Below are 19,684 nucleotides of genomic sequence, written 5' to 3' on the forward strand. Positions count from 1 at the left end.
ATGCTCCATTACCAATTTTTATAGATATAGATATAGATATGTGGGTCAAATTTTCCCTGAAAGTAAAGTTTTTTATATGATTGGTATCACTGTGCTATCTTCAGTGAAAACAAAACACAGAGGAAGAGTTTGACCATGTTGATCATCTGGAGTATTGTGTCCAGTTTTGGGGCCCCCCACTATAGAAGGGATGTGGACAAATTGGAGGGAGTTCAGCGGATGGTAATGAAAATTATTAAGGGGCGGGGGCACGTGACTTATGAGGAGAGGCTGAGGGAACTGGGCTTATTTGGTCTGCAGAAGAGAAGAGTGAGGGAGGATTTGATAGCAGCCTTCAACTACCTGAAGGGTGGTTCCAAAGAGGATGGAGCTAGGCTGTTCTCAGTGGTGGCAGATGACAGAACAAGGACCAATGGTCTCAAGTTGCAGTGGGGGAGGTCTAAGTTGGATATTAAGAAAAACTATTTCACTAGGAGGGTGGTGAAGCACTGGAATGGGTTACCTAGGGAGGTGGTGGAATCTCCATCCTTTGAGGTTTTTAAGGCCTGGCTTGACAAGGCCCTGGCTGAGATGATTTAGTTGGGGTTGGTCCTGCTTTGAGCAGGGGGTTGAACTAGATGACCTCCTGAGGTCTCTTCCAACCTGTCATCTATGATTATTCTATGTTGATAATGAGGGTATTTACAGTAGCAAGATACTTGAGTGATCAGATGGGTCAAAGACTACTAATAATTAAGAAGCACTATTCAGTGAGCTGCATAATCTTTGAGGAAGAGGAACAGGTGCAGCTCATTTCTAATCAGTGAAAATATGTTTTAAAAACAGAAAAAGTAAAATTTAAAAATGCTAACTTTATTCAGTAAAAATTTCAGATAAAGATTATTGAATAAGACAACAGCAGGAGTAGAGTAAACAGTGGCCTTGATCTACAGCAGTTATCCTTGCTTTAATGTAAATCCTGGATGTCTGTCTTCTTCTGCCTCTCAGCTGTTCTGGTAGCTAAAATGACATCACCCCTGTCTCCAAGGATGTTGTTTAGGGCAGTCCTGGCTCCCAGGGAGAAACACAAATGAAGAGTCAGGAAGATGTGAAAAAAGACACAGGGAAGGGAAACAACATGTGTGTGGTAGATGAAGGGAGTGTTTCAGGGCATGGCTACACTACACTGCAGCTACAGAGGGGGCTTTTCCATTGCTATAGTAAATCCAGCCCCTGGAGAAGCAGTAACTAGAGCAATGGAAGAATTCTTCTGTCTGTCTAGCTGCCTCTAGGGTAGGAGTTAGGTGGACCTAATCATCCTGCCCAGCTGTGGTGTGACATTTTTCACACCCCCTGAGCAATTTAGCTAGGTCGACCTAAATTTTAATGTAGACCAACCCTCTTTGCAGCAGCCAGAGGGAAGGGCTCCCAACCCAGTCCAGCCCCCACACTGATTGGCATGGCTGAAAGGTGGCCAAGCCCCGAAGGCAGGGCTGGGGAGAGACTGGACTCAAGCAGGGGAAGCGTGTGTGTCAGAGAGCGGGGGGTTGCCTCTTGCCCGTATTCCCAGGCTCTGAGGGGCCCCATAGGGCTGAGGGAGGCAACGACCGCCCCCGAACTACAACTCCCATGATGCTCCTGCGTCCTGTGTCAGCAGCTGCGTGGTTCCCATGGTGACCAGGAGTTGGGCCCGAGGTCAGAGCGCCCCCAGACCCCCGGCGGCCCCTGAGCAGCGATGCCCAAACCCAGGTAACTAGGCGGCGGCGGCGGCCGCGTTACTCCCCCCAGGACCCCCGGTACAGGCTGGGGGCTCGGCGCCTCTGTATCCATTCAGCCGCTGCCTCCCCTTCCGTCCAGCACCTTCTGCCCCGCGCTGTGAGGGGCTGGGTCCTCGCCGCCAGCCTCCCCCCCGCGCTATTCCTGCCCGCGGCAGAGCCGGGAGGCTCGCACCGCTCGGGGTGGGGGGCTGGTTGCAGGGAGACCCCCTCTGCGCCCGTCCCCTCTGGGCGCCCAGCTGGCACCCCCCGGGCAGGTTGGTGCTTTGCAGGTACAGAGATGGAGCCGCCGCCGGGCCCCTCCCGTCCGGCGAGAGGGGCTGTGACAGCGGTGGGATGGAGGGAGGCTTCTGGGAGCTTGTTTTCTCCGCCAGCAGGCTCAGGAAGACACAGCGGGCCAGTGAAATCCGAGTGAAGAGGCTCTGCCCTCACGGCCCACATTTTCAAAGCGAACAGCGTGGGGGTCCCGGCGTGGGACGGGTACTCAGCACTTCCTGAAACGCAGGCTGCTTTAGGGCAGTTTAGGACAGACCCTCAGAAATCGTTAATCTTTTGAAAATGTAGGCCCGTGAGCCTTTCACAGATGTTAAGGTCACCATCATCACCCTGTGCGGCCAGCTTCCATGTAAAGGCCCAATGGGGAAGTGCCCTGACCCCAGACTTCATACTTTGTGGTAGGAACTGCTGGAACACCTGGAGGACTTTGAGGAAACCCAAACTTCAGCATTATATGTAGACAGACTGCCACAGTTGCTTTTGGAAGTGTCTTCAATTACTTAGTGTAGGGATATGTCTGCACAGCTGTGACCAGGCTAGCTTTCTTGAGCTACCTTGAATCCAGCTAGTGCAGGGAGCTGACTGTGCAGCACAGGCTTCAGAGTGGGCTAGCAAACTTGGGCTTATACTGCCTATGTTGCACTGTCTTCACTGCTGTTGTTACATTAGCTTGATTCAAGCTAGCGTGGGTAGACGGGCCTGTGCACAACTTGTCCTGTTGGGATCCAGGAAGTGGACGGGGGTCCAGGAAGTTTCTGCCGACCCACTGCTAAAGGACCTCCCCCCAGCCTAAGGGGAGGATCCACAGGTCCGGGATACCAAATAAGTGCGTGGGAAAACTAAGGCGATAACAGGAACGGGAGTGTGGTCACAGGGCTAAACGAAGGGAACTAGACGGGGACACCGAGCAGAGAACCCCGGACAGTGCCCTCGGAGGTGACAAGGGAGCCAGCGGACGCTGCCCAGAGAAACTCTGCCTGGATGCGTGAACGGATTGAGGAACGGAAATAGGCCCCACAGTTGCAGGAAACCCCGTCGACTAACCTCCTCTCCCTGGTTTTGTAGATGGCCATTTTGGCCAGGGCTAGAAGGAGGCTGACAAGGAGGTCCCACGACTTCGTGGGGCCATGGATAGGGAGTGCATAGATGAGAAGGTGAGGGGAAAAGTGCAACCAAAAATGTAATAGTATATCCAAGAGGAGCCGGAATAGGAGCTGTAACCTGGCGCACTCCAGTTACACGTGCACCAGGGTCTCCCTCACGCCGCAAAAGGGGCAGGGGTCTAGGAGGGGAATGAACCGCACCAAGTACACGCCCGTGCTCACGGCTCCGTGAAGGATCCGCCAGCTGACGTCCCTGGTGGGCCTCAGAACCAGGGTCGAATATAGGCTGGCCCACTGGGTGTGCACAACTTGTGCTTGACAGACATACCCTTCGTGCACTTACTACTGACATTGGACGTTACAAAACATTAGTGAAATGGTACATGTTGCATTGGAACACATAGGTTGTTTCTCTGACAATTAAAGATTTTGCTATTAAACTGTCTTAAAATTGCTTCCAAAATGAGAAAATTTATCTCCTAAAAGTATGAGATTTTGGAGGTCTAGAATTTGCTATCATGCCTCTCTGGTCCACAGATTTATTTGTGATTTCTAAGGGGAGGTTCCATACTGAAGCATAACTAGTTCTGATCAAGGATGTATTAATATGCAGAGGGAATGTATTATTCAAAATCTTCACTTGTCCTTTCAAACCTTAGTGGGAAATATGTATAGGTTCTATGAAGACATCTTATTTTGTTTTCTCTATTAGTGATACTCTGTGGGATATTGCTAAAGCTGAAGTGGAGAAAAAAGAAAATCTTGAAGGCAATGGAGATGGAGTGGAAGTTTGGGAAAAATCACTACTCTTTATGGGAAACAAAAATGGGGTAACACTGATATTATGCTTTATTTTACGTGATTACTGTGCTTTCCTTGAAAAGATTGTATCCCACTGAAAACATCTGAAGAGTATATGCAATACCATATCCATTTCAGAAACAAGAAATCTTCCCCAATATGAATCTGTGCAGAGGGCTGGCGTTCATGTGCAGAACAATTAGAAATGTTCATACTATTTACTCCTGAGGGCATTCTGCACCAAAAAATTTCAAATTCTGTGCACAATATTTTAAAATTCTGCAAGTTATATTTGTCAATAAATAAATGCAGAGGCTCCAGCATGGCAGGGGGGAGCACAGGCCACTGACTTGTGGAAGGTGGGAGATCACCCTGCAGCCTCCCAACTCCCGGGACATGACTTGGCGGTGAGGCTGCACCCGACCCTGACACAGCACAAGGCCTGGGCTTTCCCCAGAAGCACCCTCGGTCCCTGCCCCTCTGCACTAGGTCTGGGGCAGACAGCTCAACCACGCAGGATCCAAGTGTGGAGGGGCTCAGCTTAGGGGGATCCAGGTTGTTAGGGGGCTTATTCCTTCACCCACTTACTTCCCTGGTCCTTCTCGCATGAACAGAGAGCAACAATACCCGAAGTCCAAAGGTGCAAACAATTCGATGTTTATTGGGGTGAACTTCCAGCAAGCATGATTCCAGTTTCCTTCCTTAGTATCCTCCTTTCCAGCTCTGACACCACAGAGCCTTACACCTGTGTCCCTGTTCCCATTCCTACCCTTAGCCAAACATGATTCCAACTTCCTTACTCCCATTCCCTGTTCCCATTTCCCCCTTTAGCAAAACATGATTGCAATTTCCTTACCCCCATTCCCTGTTCCCATCTCCCACACCCACACCCACACCCCCTCACTTCCTCATTGACTACAGATTATATAGTAAAACTTGAGTTCCGCTTAGCTATACCTTAACCAATCATTTTCCTGAAATTTAACTAACCAATCCTAACATATTGTAACATGATTATGTAACCAATTATATCCCACCACCTTAATTAGTTTACACCCAGCAAAATTAATTATACAGCAGACGGGAACAATCACAGAACCAGACAGAGATTATACAGACAAACAATAGCAAAGTGGGTACTATAATGACAAAACAATACAGAAGTGAGGATTTCACATCCCAGTATTGATAAGTGAGTTCTTGCCAGACAGGATGCTATCAAACTAAGTTTCCTTTTACATTTTCTAGGCACTTCCCTTTCTCTGGAGGTGATAGGAATAGAGTCCTGTCCTGATAGTGCCTAACAGCCCAATAGCACCTTATTTCAGTGTGACTAGTTTGGAATGTGAGGATGTGACCGTTCGCTTCCCAGCTTATGGCTGCCTCTGCTGCTTAGCCAAAGGCCTGAGCCTAAGCACAGGGCCACAAACTGTCACAGTAAGAGAAGGCCCTTACACCGGCAGACAGTGATTTTGATTCTTTCTTTTATACCTCTATAACTAGCCAAGCGATAAGAATACACCTAAATTCTTAGAGTATAGGCCTTTACAGACAGACCTGAATATCCATATCCTAACACAGGTGTGTGGTGAGAAGATTCTGTGTGATACAATCTGGGTGCAGGCAGCTCAGTGGGGGGTCTAGGTGTGGGGGGATCTGGATGCACAGAGACTCATTGGGGGGTTCCACGTGCAGGGGCAATGGGACTCTGTAGGGGCTTCCAGGTGAAGGTGGTTGGGGCTCAGTGGAGGGGTCTGATTGTGGGAGGCTCAGTGGGGAGGGGTCTGGGTGCTGGAGGAGTGGGGCTTGGTGGGGTGGAGGTCTGGGTGCAGGTAGTTGGGAGCTAGTGGTGTGGGAGTCTGGATGTGGGGGCTCAGGGTTGTGCAGGGGGTGGGGCATCGGTGGAGGGTTGAGTGTAGGAAGCTCAGGGGGTGGTCTGGGTGCAGGGGTCCAGAGGCAGGGGCTCTAGGTGCCGTGTGCCCCACTCCTCCAGCACCTAGATGCAGGGGTTGAGGTGCAGTGGGGTGGGGTTCGAGTATGGAGGGATAGGGGGGTTCTGAATGTACCCGGTGTGGCTTGGCAGCTGTGTCTGGGTAATGGAGGTCCGGATGCACAGGAGTTGGGTGGATAGGGGAGCAGCTCTCAGTACAGTGACCCTGATCCGCACAGTTGAGAAGCGATGGGGGCAGGAAGCAGGGGAGGATGCTGAGATTCCTGGGGGAGGTTTCTGGGGGTGAGTCTGACAAAGCCCCAGACACTCCTTACAGGGGAAAAGGCCTGTTCTCTCCTGCCACAGCCCAGCCGGGACTAGAAGGTGATACCAGCTCAGGGTAGGAGCCACTGGCTTTGGTGTCCCCAGCCTCGGGGTGATTTATCTCTGCCAGCTGCTCCGGGTGCCTGAAATAATGTATCTGCTCTTCTAGGGAGTGGTGCATGACTGCTCTTGCAGCTTCCCTTTGCTTCCGTGTCAGAAAGTCATTTTTCTGTGGGAAAGCAAAGAAATCTGCGGGGGCCATGAATTCTGCGCACACGCAGTGGCACAGAATTCCCCCAGAAGTATCTGTTCTATGCCTTTTTGTTCTGTCAGAAGCTCACTTTTGTGCTAGAAATAAGCCAGACTTCAACCATTCTTCTTCATCAGTTAATTAACATAGCAGGTGTAGTTTCATTTAAAAAAACAAACAAACCAAAAAACAGCAGACAGAAATACAGTCCTACTTTTTAGCTCCTGAAATCTGGTCATATAACACATTCATGCAAAGGTTTTATTGAACACACCATGTTAATTAGTAAAAGTCTAACTCCGTTGCATTGGTAATCAGTATTATAACTCAAAAAGTGTTGCATCCAACATAGTGGAATTCTATGTTGCTCTTCATCTTGTCAGATAAAGAGGAACGGATCACAGCACTAAAAAATTAATGGTAACTTAGGTACAAGTAATCATGACTTGATCACATTTATAATGTGCAATAAAGTCCAGACCAATAATATATACATAGAGCTTTAAAAGGGCCAATTTCACAAAGCCAGAAACAATCATGAGCCAAATCAGCCAGGAGAACTTAATCCGAAAAATGTGAAAGATAATTGGGAATTGTTTAAGAACACATTCCTATGTGCCCCAAAAGCTACAGTCAAGAAAGGCTACATTAGTTAAAAAAACAACCTGGGTTTAGAGGGAAAGAGAAGGTAGCTATAAAAATTGTAAAAACAAATGGAAGAAAGGGGAAGTTGATAGTAATGAATATAAATCAGAAGCTAGGACTTGAGGAAAATTGATACGAGAAGCAAAGGGATGTATGGAAAAAAATCTATGGCCGGCATAGTTAAGGACAATAAGGAGTTTTTTAAGTATACTAGGAATAAAAAGAATCCTAACAAAGGTATTGGTCCATTACTCAATGGAAATGGTAGAATTATAAATAATAATGGAAAAAAGGCAAAAGTGTTCAATAAATATTTTTGTTCTGTATTTGGGAAAAGACAGATTATGTAGTTATGTAGATTATGTAGTTAAAAGAACTGGCTGAGGTCACTGGGCCATTAATGCTGCTTTTCAATAAGTCTTTGAACACTGGGGAAGTCCTAGAAGACTGGAAGAAAGCTAATGGTGTGCCAGTATGTAGAAGCCCGTGTCCATCCTTCCCCATCAGGCCCAGGGGGAGATCATTGCTTCCACATTTCTATAAGGCAGCCTTAAAGGGGAATTAGCAGCCTAGGGGCTCAGGCCCTCAGGCACGGTGGAGTGCCAAGCAGTCTAACACCTGATGTCCTGACTCAGGCAGATGACAGACAAATGCAGACCTCTTGGCCCAAGGTGGGTAGTTAGTCACCCCAGGGGTGGGATGGCCATAGGAGGGTAGGAGGACTCAGGCCCACTCTACTTCACTAGGTCCCACCCCAGGGCCCTGTCAGTGGCAGAGGGCTCCACAACCAGACTACTGTCTGGTTTCCTTGGGCTACTTCCTACAAAATCCTCACCATATACCTTCATCTCGTGGGGTTCCTCCATCTTCCCAGGGTACATTGCCAGCGCCAATCAAAGTAGCTCTTCAGCATCCTTATCGGTTGGCAGTCCCTTGGAGTCCTCGGTGCTCCAGAGATCCCTCTTGGCTGCAGGCCCCAGCAGTGGGCAGGAAGCGTCTGTCTCCTTTGCAGGCTCCAGCCCCACTGAGCTGCAGGGCCCGCCTTTTAAACTTCCTGTCCCACCTCTCTGCTTCCGACAGGGTGGGAATGGCTTATCTGGCTCTGCCCCCAGGGACTGGGTTGTGGTTCCTCCCCGTCAGGCCCAGAGGGAGGCCACGCCCCTTTGCTATACAATATTTTAAAGGGTAAATGGGATGCCCAATAATTATAAGCCTGTCAGTCTGATATCGACCCTGGGCAAGATAATGGAGTGACTGATATGGGACTCAATTAATAAAGAATTAAAGGAGGGTAATATAATTAATACCAATCAACAAGGGTTTATGGAAAATAGATCCTGTCAAACTAACTTGATGATTTTTTTTTTTGGATGAGATTACAAATTTGGTTTGTTTTTTTGGATGAGATTACAAGTTTGATAAAGGTAACAGTGATGATGTAGTATACTTAGACTTATGTAAGGCATATGACTTGATACCTCATGACATTTTGTTTAAAAAACTAGAAAGATATAAAATTAATATGGCACACCTTAAATGGATAACAAACTGACTAACTGGTGGATCTCAAAATGTAATTGTAAATGGGAAATCATTGTTGATCAGGTGTGTTTCCAGTGGGGTCCTGCAGGGATCAGTTTTTGATCCCTACACTATTAAACATTTTTATTAGTGACCTGGAAAAAGACACAAAATCATCCCTGATAAAGTTTGCAGATCACATAAAAATTGGGGAAGTGGTAAATAATGAAGAGGAACGTTCACTTATACAGAGTGAACTGGGTCACTTGGAAGCTGGGCACAAGCAAACAATGTATGTTTCAATACAGCTAAAGGTACACATCTAAGAATAAAGCATGTAGGCCATACTTATGGGATTGGGGCTCTATCCTGGGAAGCAGTAAATTTGAAAAAGATTTGGGGGTTATGGTGGATAATCATCTGAACATGGGCTGCCAGTGTGATGCTGTGGCTAAAAGACCTAATGCGATCTTTAGATGCCTGAAGAGGGCAATCTTGAGTAAGAGTAGAGAGACTATTTTACCTCTCTGTACTTGGCACTGGTGTGACCACCGCTGTAATAATATATTGAGTTCTGGTGTCCATAATTCAAGAAGGATGTTCATAAATTGTGGAAGGTTCAGAAAAGAGGCAAGAGAATGAATGATTAAAAGGATTAGAAAACATGCCTTACAGTAATGGACTCAGGAAACTCAGTTTATTTAGCTTAACAAAGAGAAGGCTAAGGGGTGACTTGATCAGTCTATAAGTATTTATATGTGGAACAAATATTTAATAATAGGCTCTTCAATCTAGCAGAGAAAGGAATAATACAGTCCAATGGCTGAAAGTTGAAGCTAGACAAATTCAGTCTGGAAATGAGGCGTCCCTTTTTAACAGTGAGAGTAATTAACCATTGGAACAATTTACCAAGGGTTGTGGTGGATTCTCCATCACCAACAATTTGTAAAGCAAGATTGGATCTTTTTCTAAAAGATATGCTCTAAGAATTATTTTGGAGACATTTCATGGCCTGTGTTATATGGGAGGCCAGACTAAATTTTCACAATCACCCCTTCTGGAATTTGTGAAACTATATAGGCCCTGGGATCCTGATAAAACTTATGTCCACGTTTAATTTTATTCATTTTTGTAGTCTCTATGACTCCAGTGGGATATAAATTTAAGCATGTAAATAAGTGTTTGGAGAATCAGAGTCTTAGACTGGATACTGGAGTTCATAACATTGATCCACTGTCTCTTATGCTTACTCAATGGCTTCTCCTCTCTCTCCCCACTTTTTTCTTGATAACTATTTGTTGTAAATGTAAATAAGTCAGAACCTGCCTTTTTATCTTTGTAAGTGAATTGAAGCATATATGTAAGTGTTTCACTATTACTGCGGAGAAGCATGGCATTGCAACATGTAATCTTCTATAAGCATTAAGAATAGATAAATGGGTTTTGCAGATTTATAAAAAAATGGTTTCTGAAATTCCAATGTGTGATTACAAATAGGGAAGAAACTTTACAAGTGCTAGGACCTTTTTAAAATTAGACTGACCTAACTTGGAATCTGAATCCGAATAGTGCAGAAACATGCCGTTTTACTGTGTTATTTAATGCATTCTTTTTACTTCTATCTCAATTATGATTTACACATATTCACTGGAAACCAATCATTAGATTAACTTGTTATTAGCAATTAACAACAGTTAAACAGTTTAATACAGTTGGCCAGACTGATCACTAATGTATTGTCTGATTTTAGGTATCCTGTTGGTATTACTGTGTTTGTCATATCCAGCAATTTATTATAATTATATTAATAGCAGTGTAGCTACATTCTGATAGAAAGTAGGCACTTAACTTTCTAGTAATCAGACTACAAATGACTGCATAAGTTTACAGTTTTCAGATGCATTCTTTTAATCATTCCAATAATAAAGCATTACATTATATACAATTATATAACTTTTATGCTTTAATGACATTACAATAGTCTTCTTCATTGTTTTTAATTTCCAGGGAAAGACTACTATTATATTGAGGTGTCTTGACAGGTATGTGTTAAATTTTGAAAAGTATTTTGCATCTCTGGGAGTAATATCAACAATATTTTTTTTGTCGTCTTACAGAGAATATTATGTTCCAGTAAAACAAAATCATTGTGTAAAATTATGGATGGCAAGTAGATTAAATTTTCTCGCTAATGACCTGATGCATGATTTGTGAAGGGTTAATGATATCTAAATATCTATAATGTGTTAGTAAAACATTTTGGCATTTGGAGCCAGATTTCTAGAGTGCTGTCACTGGTAGTTTGAGTGCTCAGTCACAGTATGCGTGTGCACAGTTTTGAAAATTTGGTCCTCTGTGTCCTTTTGATATCCATTAAGGAACTGTCTGTCTGTCTTGAGTTGTTCTCTTTATGTTCCTGTTTTCTCAATATAAATTCTCTACTGTTTGGTTAATAAATTGAGTTGAGGTAATAGTAAAAGTTATTGTATGTGAATTAAATTCAGAAGATCTTGAAAGAATATACGCAGGTGACATATACTGTATCTTCATTGGATAGGGATGAAATTCCAAAACCAACGTTAGCCTTGGAATATACTTTTGGAAGAAGAGCAAAAGGTCATAACAGAGTGAGTACATGGCAAAAGTACTATAATATATTTGTTGTATCACTCATTCGTTAGTAAAACCTAAGTAGTGACTTTCTCTTTTAACTCAACAATCATCTGCGAGACAGAAAGTATTTCAGTTTGAATTTTATTCAATTTACTTCCATTTTCAGAATGCTTGGCTAGCTTTCATTTTGCATGTAGATGTGGATCAATATGAAAATTGAAATGTGGATAAGGAACTGGTTAAAGGGGAGACTACAACGGGTCACACAGAAAGGTGAACTGTCAGGCTGGAAGGAGGTTACTAGTGTAGTTCCTCAGGGATTGGTTTTGGGACCAATCTTATTTAATCTTTTTATTACTGACCGTGGCACAAAAAGCGGGAATGTGCTAATAAAGTTTGCAGGTGACACAAAGCTGGGAGGTATTGCCAATACAGAGAAGGACCGGGATATCATACAGGAAGATCTGGATGACCTTTTAAACTGGAGTAATAGTAATAGGCTGAAATGTAATAGTGAAAAGTGCAAGGTCATGCATTTAGGGATTGATAACAAGAATTTTTGTTATAACCTGGGGACGCATCACTTGGAAGTAACAGAGGAGGAGAAGGACCTCGGAGTATTGGTTAATCACAGGATGACTATGAGCTGCCAATGTGATATGGCTGTGAAAAAAATTAATTCAGTCTTGGGATGCATCAGGCAAGGTATTTCCAGTAGAGATAAGGAGGTGTTAGTACCATTATACAAAGCACTGGTGAGACCTCATCTGGAATATTGTGTGCAGTTCTGGTCTCCCATGTTTAAGAAAGATGAATTCAAACTGGAACAGGTACAGAGAAGGGCTACTAGGATGATCCGAGGAAGGGAAAAACCTGTCTTATGAAAGTAGACTCAAGGAGTTTGGCTTGTTTTAGCCTAACCAAAAGAAGGCTGAGGGGAGATATGATTGCTCTCTATAAATATATCAGAGGGATAAATACCATGGAGGGCGAAGAATTATTTAAGCTCAGTACCAATGTGGACACAAGAACAAATGGATATAAAGTGGCCATCAGGAAGTTTAGACTTGAAATTAGATGCAGGTTTCTAACCATCAGAGGAGTGAAGTTCTGGAACAGCCTTCCAAGGGAAGCAGTGGGGGCAAAAGACCTATCTGGCTTCAAGACTAAGCTTGATAAGTTTATGGAAGGGATAATATGATGGGATAGCCTAATTTTGGCAAGTGATCTTCAACTATTAGCAGTAGATATGCCCAATGGCCTGTGATGGGATGTTAGATGGGGTGGGATCTGAGTTACGACAGAGAATTCTTTCCTGGGTGTCTGGCTGGTGAGTCTTGCCCACATGCTTAGGGTTTAGCTGATCGCCATATTTGGGGTCGGGAAGGAATTTTCCTCCAGGGCAGATTGGCAGAGGCCCTGGGGGTTTTTCACCTTCCTCTGCAGTATGGGGCACGGGTCACTTGCAGGAGGATTCTCTGCTCCTTGAAGTCCTCAAATTTAACAAAAAACAAAACAAAACAAACACCTCCAACAACAACTTTGTCCTCATGGTTCTAAAGGTAATCTTAAAAATGTGAACTGAATTTAAACCAATGTAGTGGTATCTGACTATGGTCAGCCTGCAGCCATAACCAGGGGGGAAGTATGAACTGTTCTATCAGTCTTGGTGGGTGTCAACGCTGAAATCTAATGATAGTTCAAGTATCAAGGATGTTAACTATTTCATGCTGATTGTTTTAGCAGAAACACTGAGCTAATGTGCTTGTCCTTTATTGCATGACAGATTGACAGATAGTGGGACAATGGGGTAGCTAGTTGCTGTTGTGTTGTGGCCAATGTACCCTCTAATTTTTTCCGTCCATGTGTGGAATACATTTTGTTATGTGCACCAAGGTAATGTGCCGATGTGTGCCACCAGTAGAAACAAAAAGCCTAGATATAATATATATTTTTAAAAAGTTACCATAGGGTTAATTACTCCAGCCAGACAGGTTAGGCATTTTAGAACTCACTGCTCAAAGAATTAAATTTAAGTGTAAGAGAAATAAAAGTTATGAAATGCATAGACCAGTCAAAAACTAAAATAACACACTTTGAAAGAATAAAATTTACAGAGAATATATGTGCATTGCAGGAAGTTCCAAGAAATAACAACAACAACATTAATACAAGTATGTGTTGGGAGGTGAGTGTGAAAGACTGTATGTGTGTGACACACAGAGACTGTGAGTGTGTGTGTGAGAGAGAGAGAGAGAGACTGTCTCTGTGTGTGTGCTGGCTGCTGGGGAAGTCTCTAAGAGACACTGCACTGTCTCTTTAACGCACTCACTCAACCCCAGAAGGCTCATTCAGACCACAGCAGCTCTCCTGCTCCTGAGCTCTATCCCCACTCCCCTGCTCTGCGTAGATGGGATACATAGGGGGAGGGAGACACCCTGACATCAGAGCACACATACCCCGTTCTGCACAGCCAGTGAGGGGCGGGGCACCTGAACACACGCTGCCGGATGTGCGTGGCTCTGCTAACCAAGTGCGTAGCACTTGAATAACTCCTGGGCGGCTGCCCGACTGTGCAGCTTAGAGGGAACACAGGTCATGGGAGTGGGGACTAAGGAATTCAGGACCCTCTTTGAAATGTTAAGGCACCTTATAGACTTGATTCTCCATTGAAGTGTATTTTTAGTTATTTTCACCATACAAAGTGGGTTTAAATCACTCCTATAGTGTTTTAAAGTCATTTTATACTTACTTGAGACTGGTGTAAATGAATGTGCATGGTACAAGGGCAACAGGGAATCAGGTTTTATGTGCTTAAAAGTCCTATGTGCTTCTAACCATTCAATTTCCTCCTCACACAGGTGTACACATCTCCTCCTATTCACCACCTAAGGTGTTCAGCTGTCTTTGATCCTTCCATGCCACTCTGGTCTTTATGTGCTTAAAGTAGTAGGGAGGGGAGGGAGAAGAAAACTGGGCATGGCAGGGAGGAAAGAAAGTTTTGGTTGGGGGGGCAGGATATCTATGCTGCATAAATAGGGACTTGTCTATATGGGAAGTTAGTACGGAATAAGCTAGGATGTGAATTTAAAGTCAAGTAGCTACTCCACACTAACTCCCTCGATAGACAAGCCCTAAGAGATTGGGGCCACATAATTAACTTCTAATTTGCCACATCACTTATGGGACACACCTCATGTGCTATGCTGTGCTCTTGTACTGTACTCATTGCACATAAGGGACCTGTCTGTTGCCATTGTTACAACAATTGGAAACTTCTGATGGTGTTACATGGAAATATAAATTTCTAATGCTAAGAAACTGTTTTGCAGCCAAAAGACATTGCACATTTTTGGGAACTAGGTGGTGGAACCTCATTATTGGACTTGATTCATATACCAATAACTAATGACAACATAAGGTAAGTGGTAAAGAACCTTACAATGTTAGAGTTAATTTTGCTTAAATGAAAACTGAGATTAAATCTCTGGCCATTTTGTTGTGGAGAAATCTTCCAAAATGTAAACTGTTTACTAGGTTTGAAAGTTTTTATCAGAGTGGTTTTTCCTAAAAATCAGTTGTGCCGCTGTAGCACTTCTGTATAGACACTACCTTTGCTGACAGGTGGGGATCTCCCATTGGTGTAGGTAATCCACTCACCCAGGAGTCAGTAGCTAGGTTGACCTAGCGCTGTCTACACCAGGGGTTAGGTCAGCTTAACTACACTGCTCAGGGGTTGACTTAACTTTTTAGTGTAGACTAGGCCTAAGAGAACAGCATGTTAGAGTGGGAGAGAAAGGTGCACCTCACTGAGGGAGGAGAGAGAAATCAATCATGGGGAGAGAAAAACAGGACCTTAATGAAGGAGAAGATGCAGTAGTGTAGACCTCATAGAGCTAAGGAAGAGGAAGAGGAAAAACGATATGAGGTCCCTGTGCAGCTTGAAAGAGGATGAGAGATGAAGTTTCTGAGAGAGGCAGGGGACAGATACTGGAATACAGGGGAGAGCAGAGGGAAGATAATGGGGGGGAAATGGATCAGAAAAAATGGACTAAGGGCAGCAAGAAGAGGCAATGTAGAGTGGAAGAGAATAAATGACTGAGGAGAAAACAGATATAGCTTTTCATATAAAGAACAAGAGAAGAGTAAGGAGACAGGATTATAAAAGAGAAAACAATAGGAGAAAAAAGAAAGGGGAATAGAATGATTTGGAGATGGAAAGAGAAAAATGATTAAATGAAAGAAGGGAAAACAGCAATAAAAGACTTTTTGGGTTAGTAAGTTTTATTTAGTGTTTTTATGTTCTGATATTTTATTGCTTTATTCCATTGGCAGATGTCCCATATCTTCAGTTTTTGTAGAAAGCAATGGGATGGCTTGGTATTTGAGCACTTACTGTCTGTATATTATTGTACTGGCTACTCTGAATTCTGTCATTGCATAATGAGAAAAAATATTTTAAAAATACTGCTGTGGCCTCTGGGAGCCTAGTTGCTCCTGAAGACCTTTGGCTACTTTGGAGAATTATCATTTGAATTTTTTTCAAACATTGCCCCCAATGCATGGACTCCAGCATTAACTGCTGAACTCCACTTCTTCTGGAATGGAGGAGGCTGGTAGCCCCCTGAAGATCCTCTTCCCCTGTCTTTACGGTAAATGAATCTTTTAATTTGGATGACCCAAGGCCTAAAGAATCTTCTCTCTGCCCCTCCTAAGCCTGGCCCTGTCAATAAGACAACATTACAATGCACCAGTGCAGTTGTCATAGTTTGCAAAGACAATATTTTCATTTTGTTTCATCACCAGCACAAATACTTTTTCAGTGGTTTTTGTGTCCACCTGTAATAAAGAAGCTTGTTTATTTTAAACTACCTTCAACTAGATCTAGTTTAGCCAAGACACTTTCCATTAGATTTTTCATAGCATTACTTGGTGAAATTAGAGATTTATCTTGCTCTGTAGCTCCTCTGATTTCCTTCCAATCTGGAATCCACATAGTTAAACATGATGTTCCTATAGAGCAGGGATGGCCTACCTGTGGCTCCGGAGCCACATGCGGCTCTTCAGAAGTTAATCTCCGGCACTTTGCATAGGCACCGACTCCAGGGCTAGAGCTACAGGCACCAAATTTCCAATGTGCCAGGGGGTGCTTACTGCTCAACCCCTGGCTCTGCCACAGACCCTGCCCCCCTTCACCCCTTCCCTCCCCCTTTCCCTGAGCCTACTGTGCCGTCGTTGCTTCCCCCTCCCCCCAGAGTCTCCTGCATGCCACGAAACAGTTGATCCGGAGGTGCGGGGAGGGAGGGGGAGGCACTGATTGGCAGGGCTGCTGGTGGGTGGGATGTGCAGGAAGGGAGGGGGAGGCACTGATTGGCAGGGCTGCCAGTGGGTGGGAGGCGCAGGGAGGGGGAGCGGATGGGGGACTGCTGACATATTACTGTGGTTCTTTAGCAATGTACATTGGTAAATTCTGGCTCCTTCTCAGGCTCAGGTTGGCCACCCCTGCTATAGAGCCTGGTTAAAACCAGCAGTCAGTCCTCTGCTATTAGTGGCATTCTGTTTCAGACACGTGTTTCCAGTGTTCTGTGTTTCACTGGATTTTAATAATCTCTTCCTCTCAGGGCCGACCTTCAACCAATGCAACCTTTTAGTATGTATAGGGTTCCATTCTTCCAAGGATCATTAACCTCACATCTCCTGGTCTACCACCCAGAGCATCATCCTCAGTTTGTCATCTGAGGTCCCTTCTAACTGGCACAAGCCATGGCACAGAATAAATCTCCTTACTACCTTCTTCTACTTCCTGGTTGGAAGGTTGCACTTTGGTTACTCTTCTGATTTTCTGGGACATACAGGTGATCACTAAAAGTCAGGAACCTTCATAAGCAGGAGTTTGATATAAATTAAAGAGGGATTTCAGATAGGCAAGAGATAACTGGGGTGAATGAAGAGATTATGTTGAAATGCCTTGTCATACAACAGGCAGGAGCAAAATGAGTCACTGACACTTGCAGGTTCTACTTGTCTTCAAACAAAATTTCCAGAAATAAAGTTCAACAATAAAGCACCCACAAATAAGTGGTGAGGAGTGGAAAAATCAAAGGTTCAGAAATTCAGCTACAAAGACAATTTAAACGTTTCAGCAGAGTTCAGAGTATGCTTAAGGGCCATCGCTTGTTCTGCAACCTTTAATATAAGCTTCCTCTCTGGTTGTTTTTTTCACATTTGTTTTCAGCAATTTTACTGAGGGAAAAATGTTGTTTACGAAAAATGTAATGGTCTTATGTACCAATGATGAAACTGAGTAAGAACTCTTCTGTTCCCTTCTCCCCCCACTCCCTTTTTATAGGACTTTTGCTATAATTCTTGTTTTGGACCTTTCCAAACCTAATGAACTGTGGCCAACCATGGACAGTCTCCTACAGGTCACCAGGAACCATGTGGATAAAATTATAACTAAACTGGGAAAGACAAATCCTAAAGTAGCTACTGAAATTAAACAGAGGATGTGGAACAATATGCCGAAGGATCACCCAGTAAGAATCTTCTAGTATTTTCTGCAGATGTCATCGGCCTTTATATAGTTAAGGATAATACTTGTGAAAATCATAAATAACTCTTTTAGATTTTTATGCATGACTGAATATCCATTTTATGTAGATGAACCTGTTCACTGGAAAATTATAGCAATTTTAATAAAAATTCAGTAAGAGCAGAAACAAGGAAAGACAGTTTCTTATATCTTCTTCATAGACATCTAATGTGATTGTTATGGCATGTTACACCAATCACAAGAAACAGAGTTTTAGAGTAGCAGTTTGATATTGATTTTATTATCTTTTTTTTAAAATGAAGATGAAAACTAGAATGTACAGAAGAAGTCATCTGGCAAGAGACTAGATGATGGTACAAATTTAAGCAGAGTATAGTTATAACAGCCTTCAACACGACTATATACTTTGCATTTATTCAAGTGTCTATCACAAACTCAGTGCCTTTTGATAATCTGACAACTAATTAAATTATAAAGTTTCAGAGATGTTAACACCAGACCCTTAAATGCAATTGCTAATGTAATCTCTTGAAGAAGCTAAAATAGATTGTGGGAAATACAGCCGAAAACGTGTATGTGTATACAACGTGCATTCAAGTTGTACAAATGTTATGTGTATGCAATTCCTAAACAAATATTCTACAGTTCAGACTCTGAATATAAATTCTGCTACAGTAATTTATGTAACACAATATGATAAAGAAAATGCTAATAAGGCTCCAAAAAGTGAAAAGCAAAGATATATTAAGTAAGAAAGCAAATGCATACAATGCTTAGCAGCTTTGTTTACAGTGTATGGTCCCAATACTGTAGCCCTTACTCATGTGAGCAATCCCATTCACCTCAATGTTTGTAAAGGTTTGCAGGATTAGATTCAATAATATGACTTTCTTAAGGACTTCCAAGGTTGATATTCAACTTTTTTAGAAAAGGTAGTTTCTGAAAATAACATATTACATTTAAAATGCAGCTGGCTACAACCCATGATCACAAACATACTGATGCCCCAGTTGCCAGAGATGTTAGAATGCAGGTTTTTTCAACACCTTAAAAGCACAGACTCGTCCTTTAGCTCAAATGGTAATAACTGCATCAGTTGTCAGTAAGAAACAGGCTTTTTATCCTTGTGGAGGCCGGCCTCTAAAGGGGACATGATCACACATGCTAAACTAGTGTATTAATTAAACCCCTGAATACAGAAAGTAGGGCAAACATCTTACTAATCACTTCACATACAACTATTATTTTTCAAATGTATATCAACTCAATTCAAAAGCAGACTTGTTTGTGGGGTAAACAAGGTTTGTCTCCTAGAATGGAGGAAGCACAGGGCAGATTAGAGATTGGGTTCATATAGGGTTTCTACTGGGGGAATGATCATGGGCATTTCACTGGAAGGAACAGGATTGAACAAGGAGTTTTAGAGTGGGAATGGGAGAGCATGAATGCATCGGGAGAATCTCTTAAAAATAAAAAGGCTGAGGGGTATGCATTAAGTACTTTCTTGGTGGCAGTGAGGAAAATCAGACAAGTAGAGTTCAAGAGCACTAGTCCCTGTATGTAATTTGTTGTCCTGAATTAATTTTTAGTTTCTCTTCTAATTAAGGAAACTGTAATGCTTCCCCAACCCCTGGGGTTCACACATCAAATTTTAAGTAAATGTAAAGCCTAGCGAAATGTGTTGGCTTGACAAAGCTAATGAACGAAGTACCCTCTATTTTCCCCCACAAAGTACTGGATAGGCAACAGTTCAAGTTTTCCCCTAATACACTGATACTTTGCCTTAACCCTTAGTTGGAGGAACCTTCACTAAAGCAGAGAAGTTAGTTCACTCTTTAGGATCATTTTTTCCTTATTCAGTAAGTTGGAAAGGCCAAGAAGGTTGCCATGCCAGTTTCAGCCAGCTGTGATGCA

General features: G+C 43.3%; 1 protein-coding gene across 2 annotated transcripts in view; it reads left to right on the top strand.

Moving 5' to 3' along the window:
- The first annotated feature begins 1,535 nt into the window (after positions 1-1,535).
- DYNC2LI1 (dynein cytoplasmic 2 light intermediate chain 1) overlaps positions 1,536-19,684 on the top strand; it is a 62,676-nt gene continuing 44,527 nt past the window's right edge. The window contains exons 1-6 of one of the 2 annotated variants that reach the window (XM_048843012.2): positions 1,536-1,728; positions 3,846-3,963; positions 10,612-10,646; positions 11,162-11,231; positions 14,550-14,638; positions 17,567-17,753. In XM_048843012.2, the coding sequence (XP_048698969.1) occupies positions 1,715-1,728; positions 3,846-3,963; positions 10,612-10,646; positions 11,162-11,231; positions 14,550-14,638; positions 17,567-17,753 (513 nt within the window). In that variant the 5' untranslated portion in view covers positions 1,536-1,714. The remainder of the gene's footprint in view (positions 1,729-3,845; positions 3,964-10,611; positions 10,647-11,161; positions 11,232-14,549; positions 14,639-17,566; positions 17,754-19,684) is intronic. The other variant, XM_048843013.2, reaches the window with a different exon arrangement.

The sequence above is a fragment of the Caretta caretta genome, chromosome 3, assembly GCF_965140235.1.
Source record: "Caretta caretta isolate rCarCar2 chromosome 3, rCarCar1.hap1, whole genome shotgun sequence".
NCBI classification, from domain to species: domain Eukaryota; kingdom Metazoa; phylum Chordata; order Testudines; family Cheloniidae; genus Caretta; species Caretta caretta.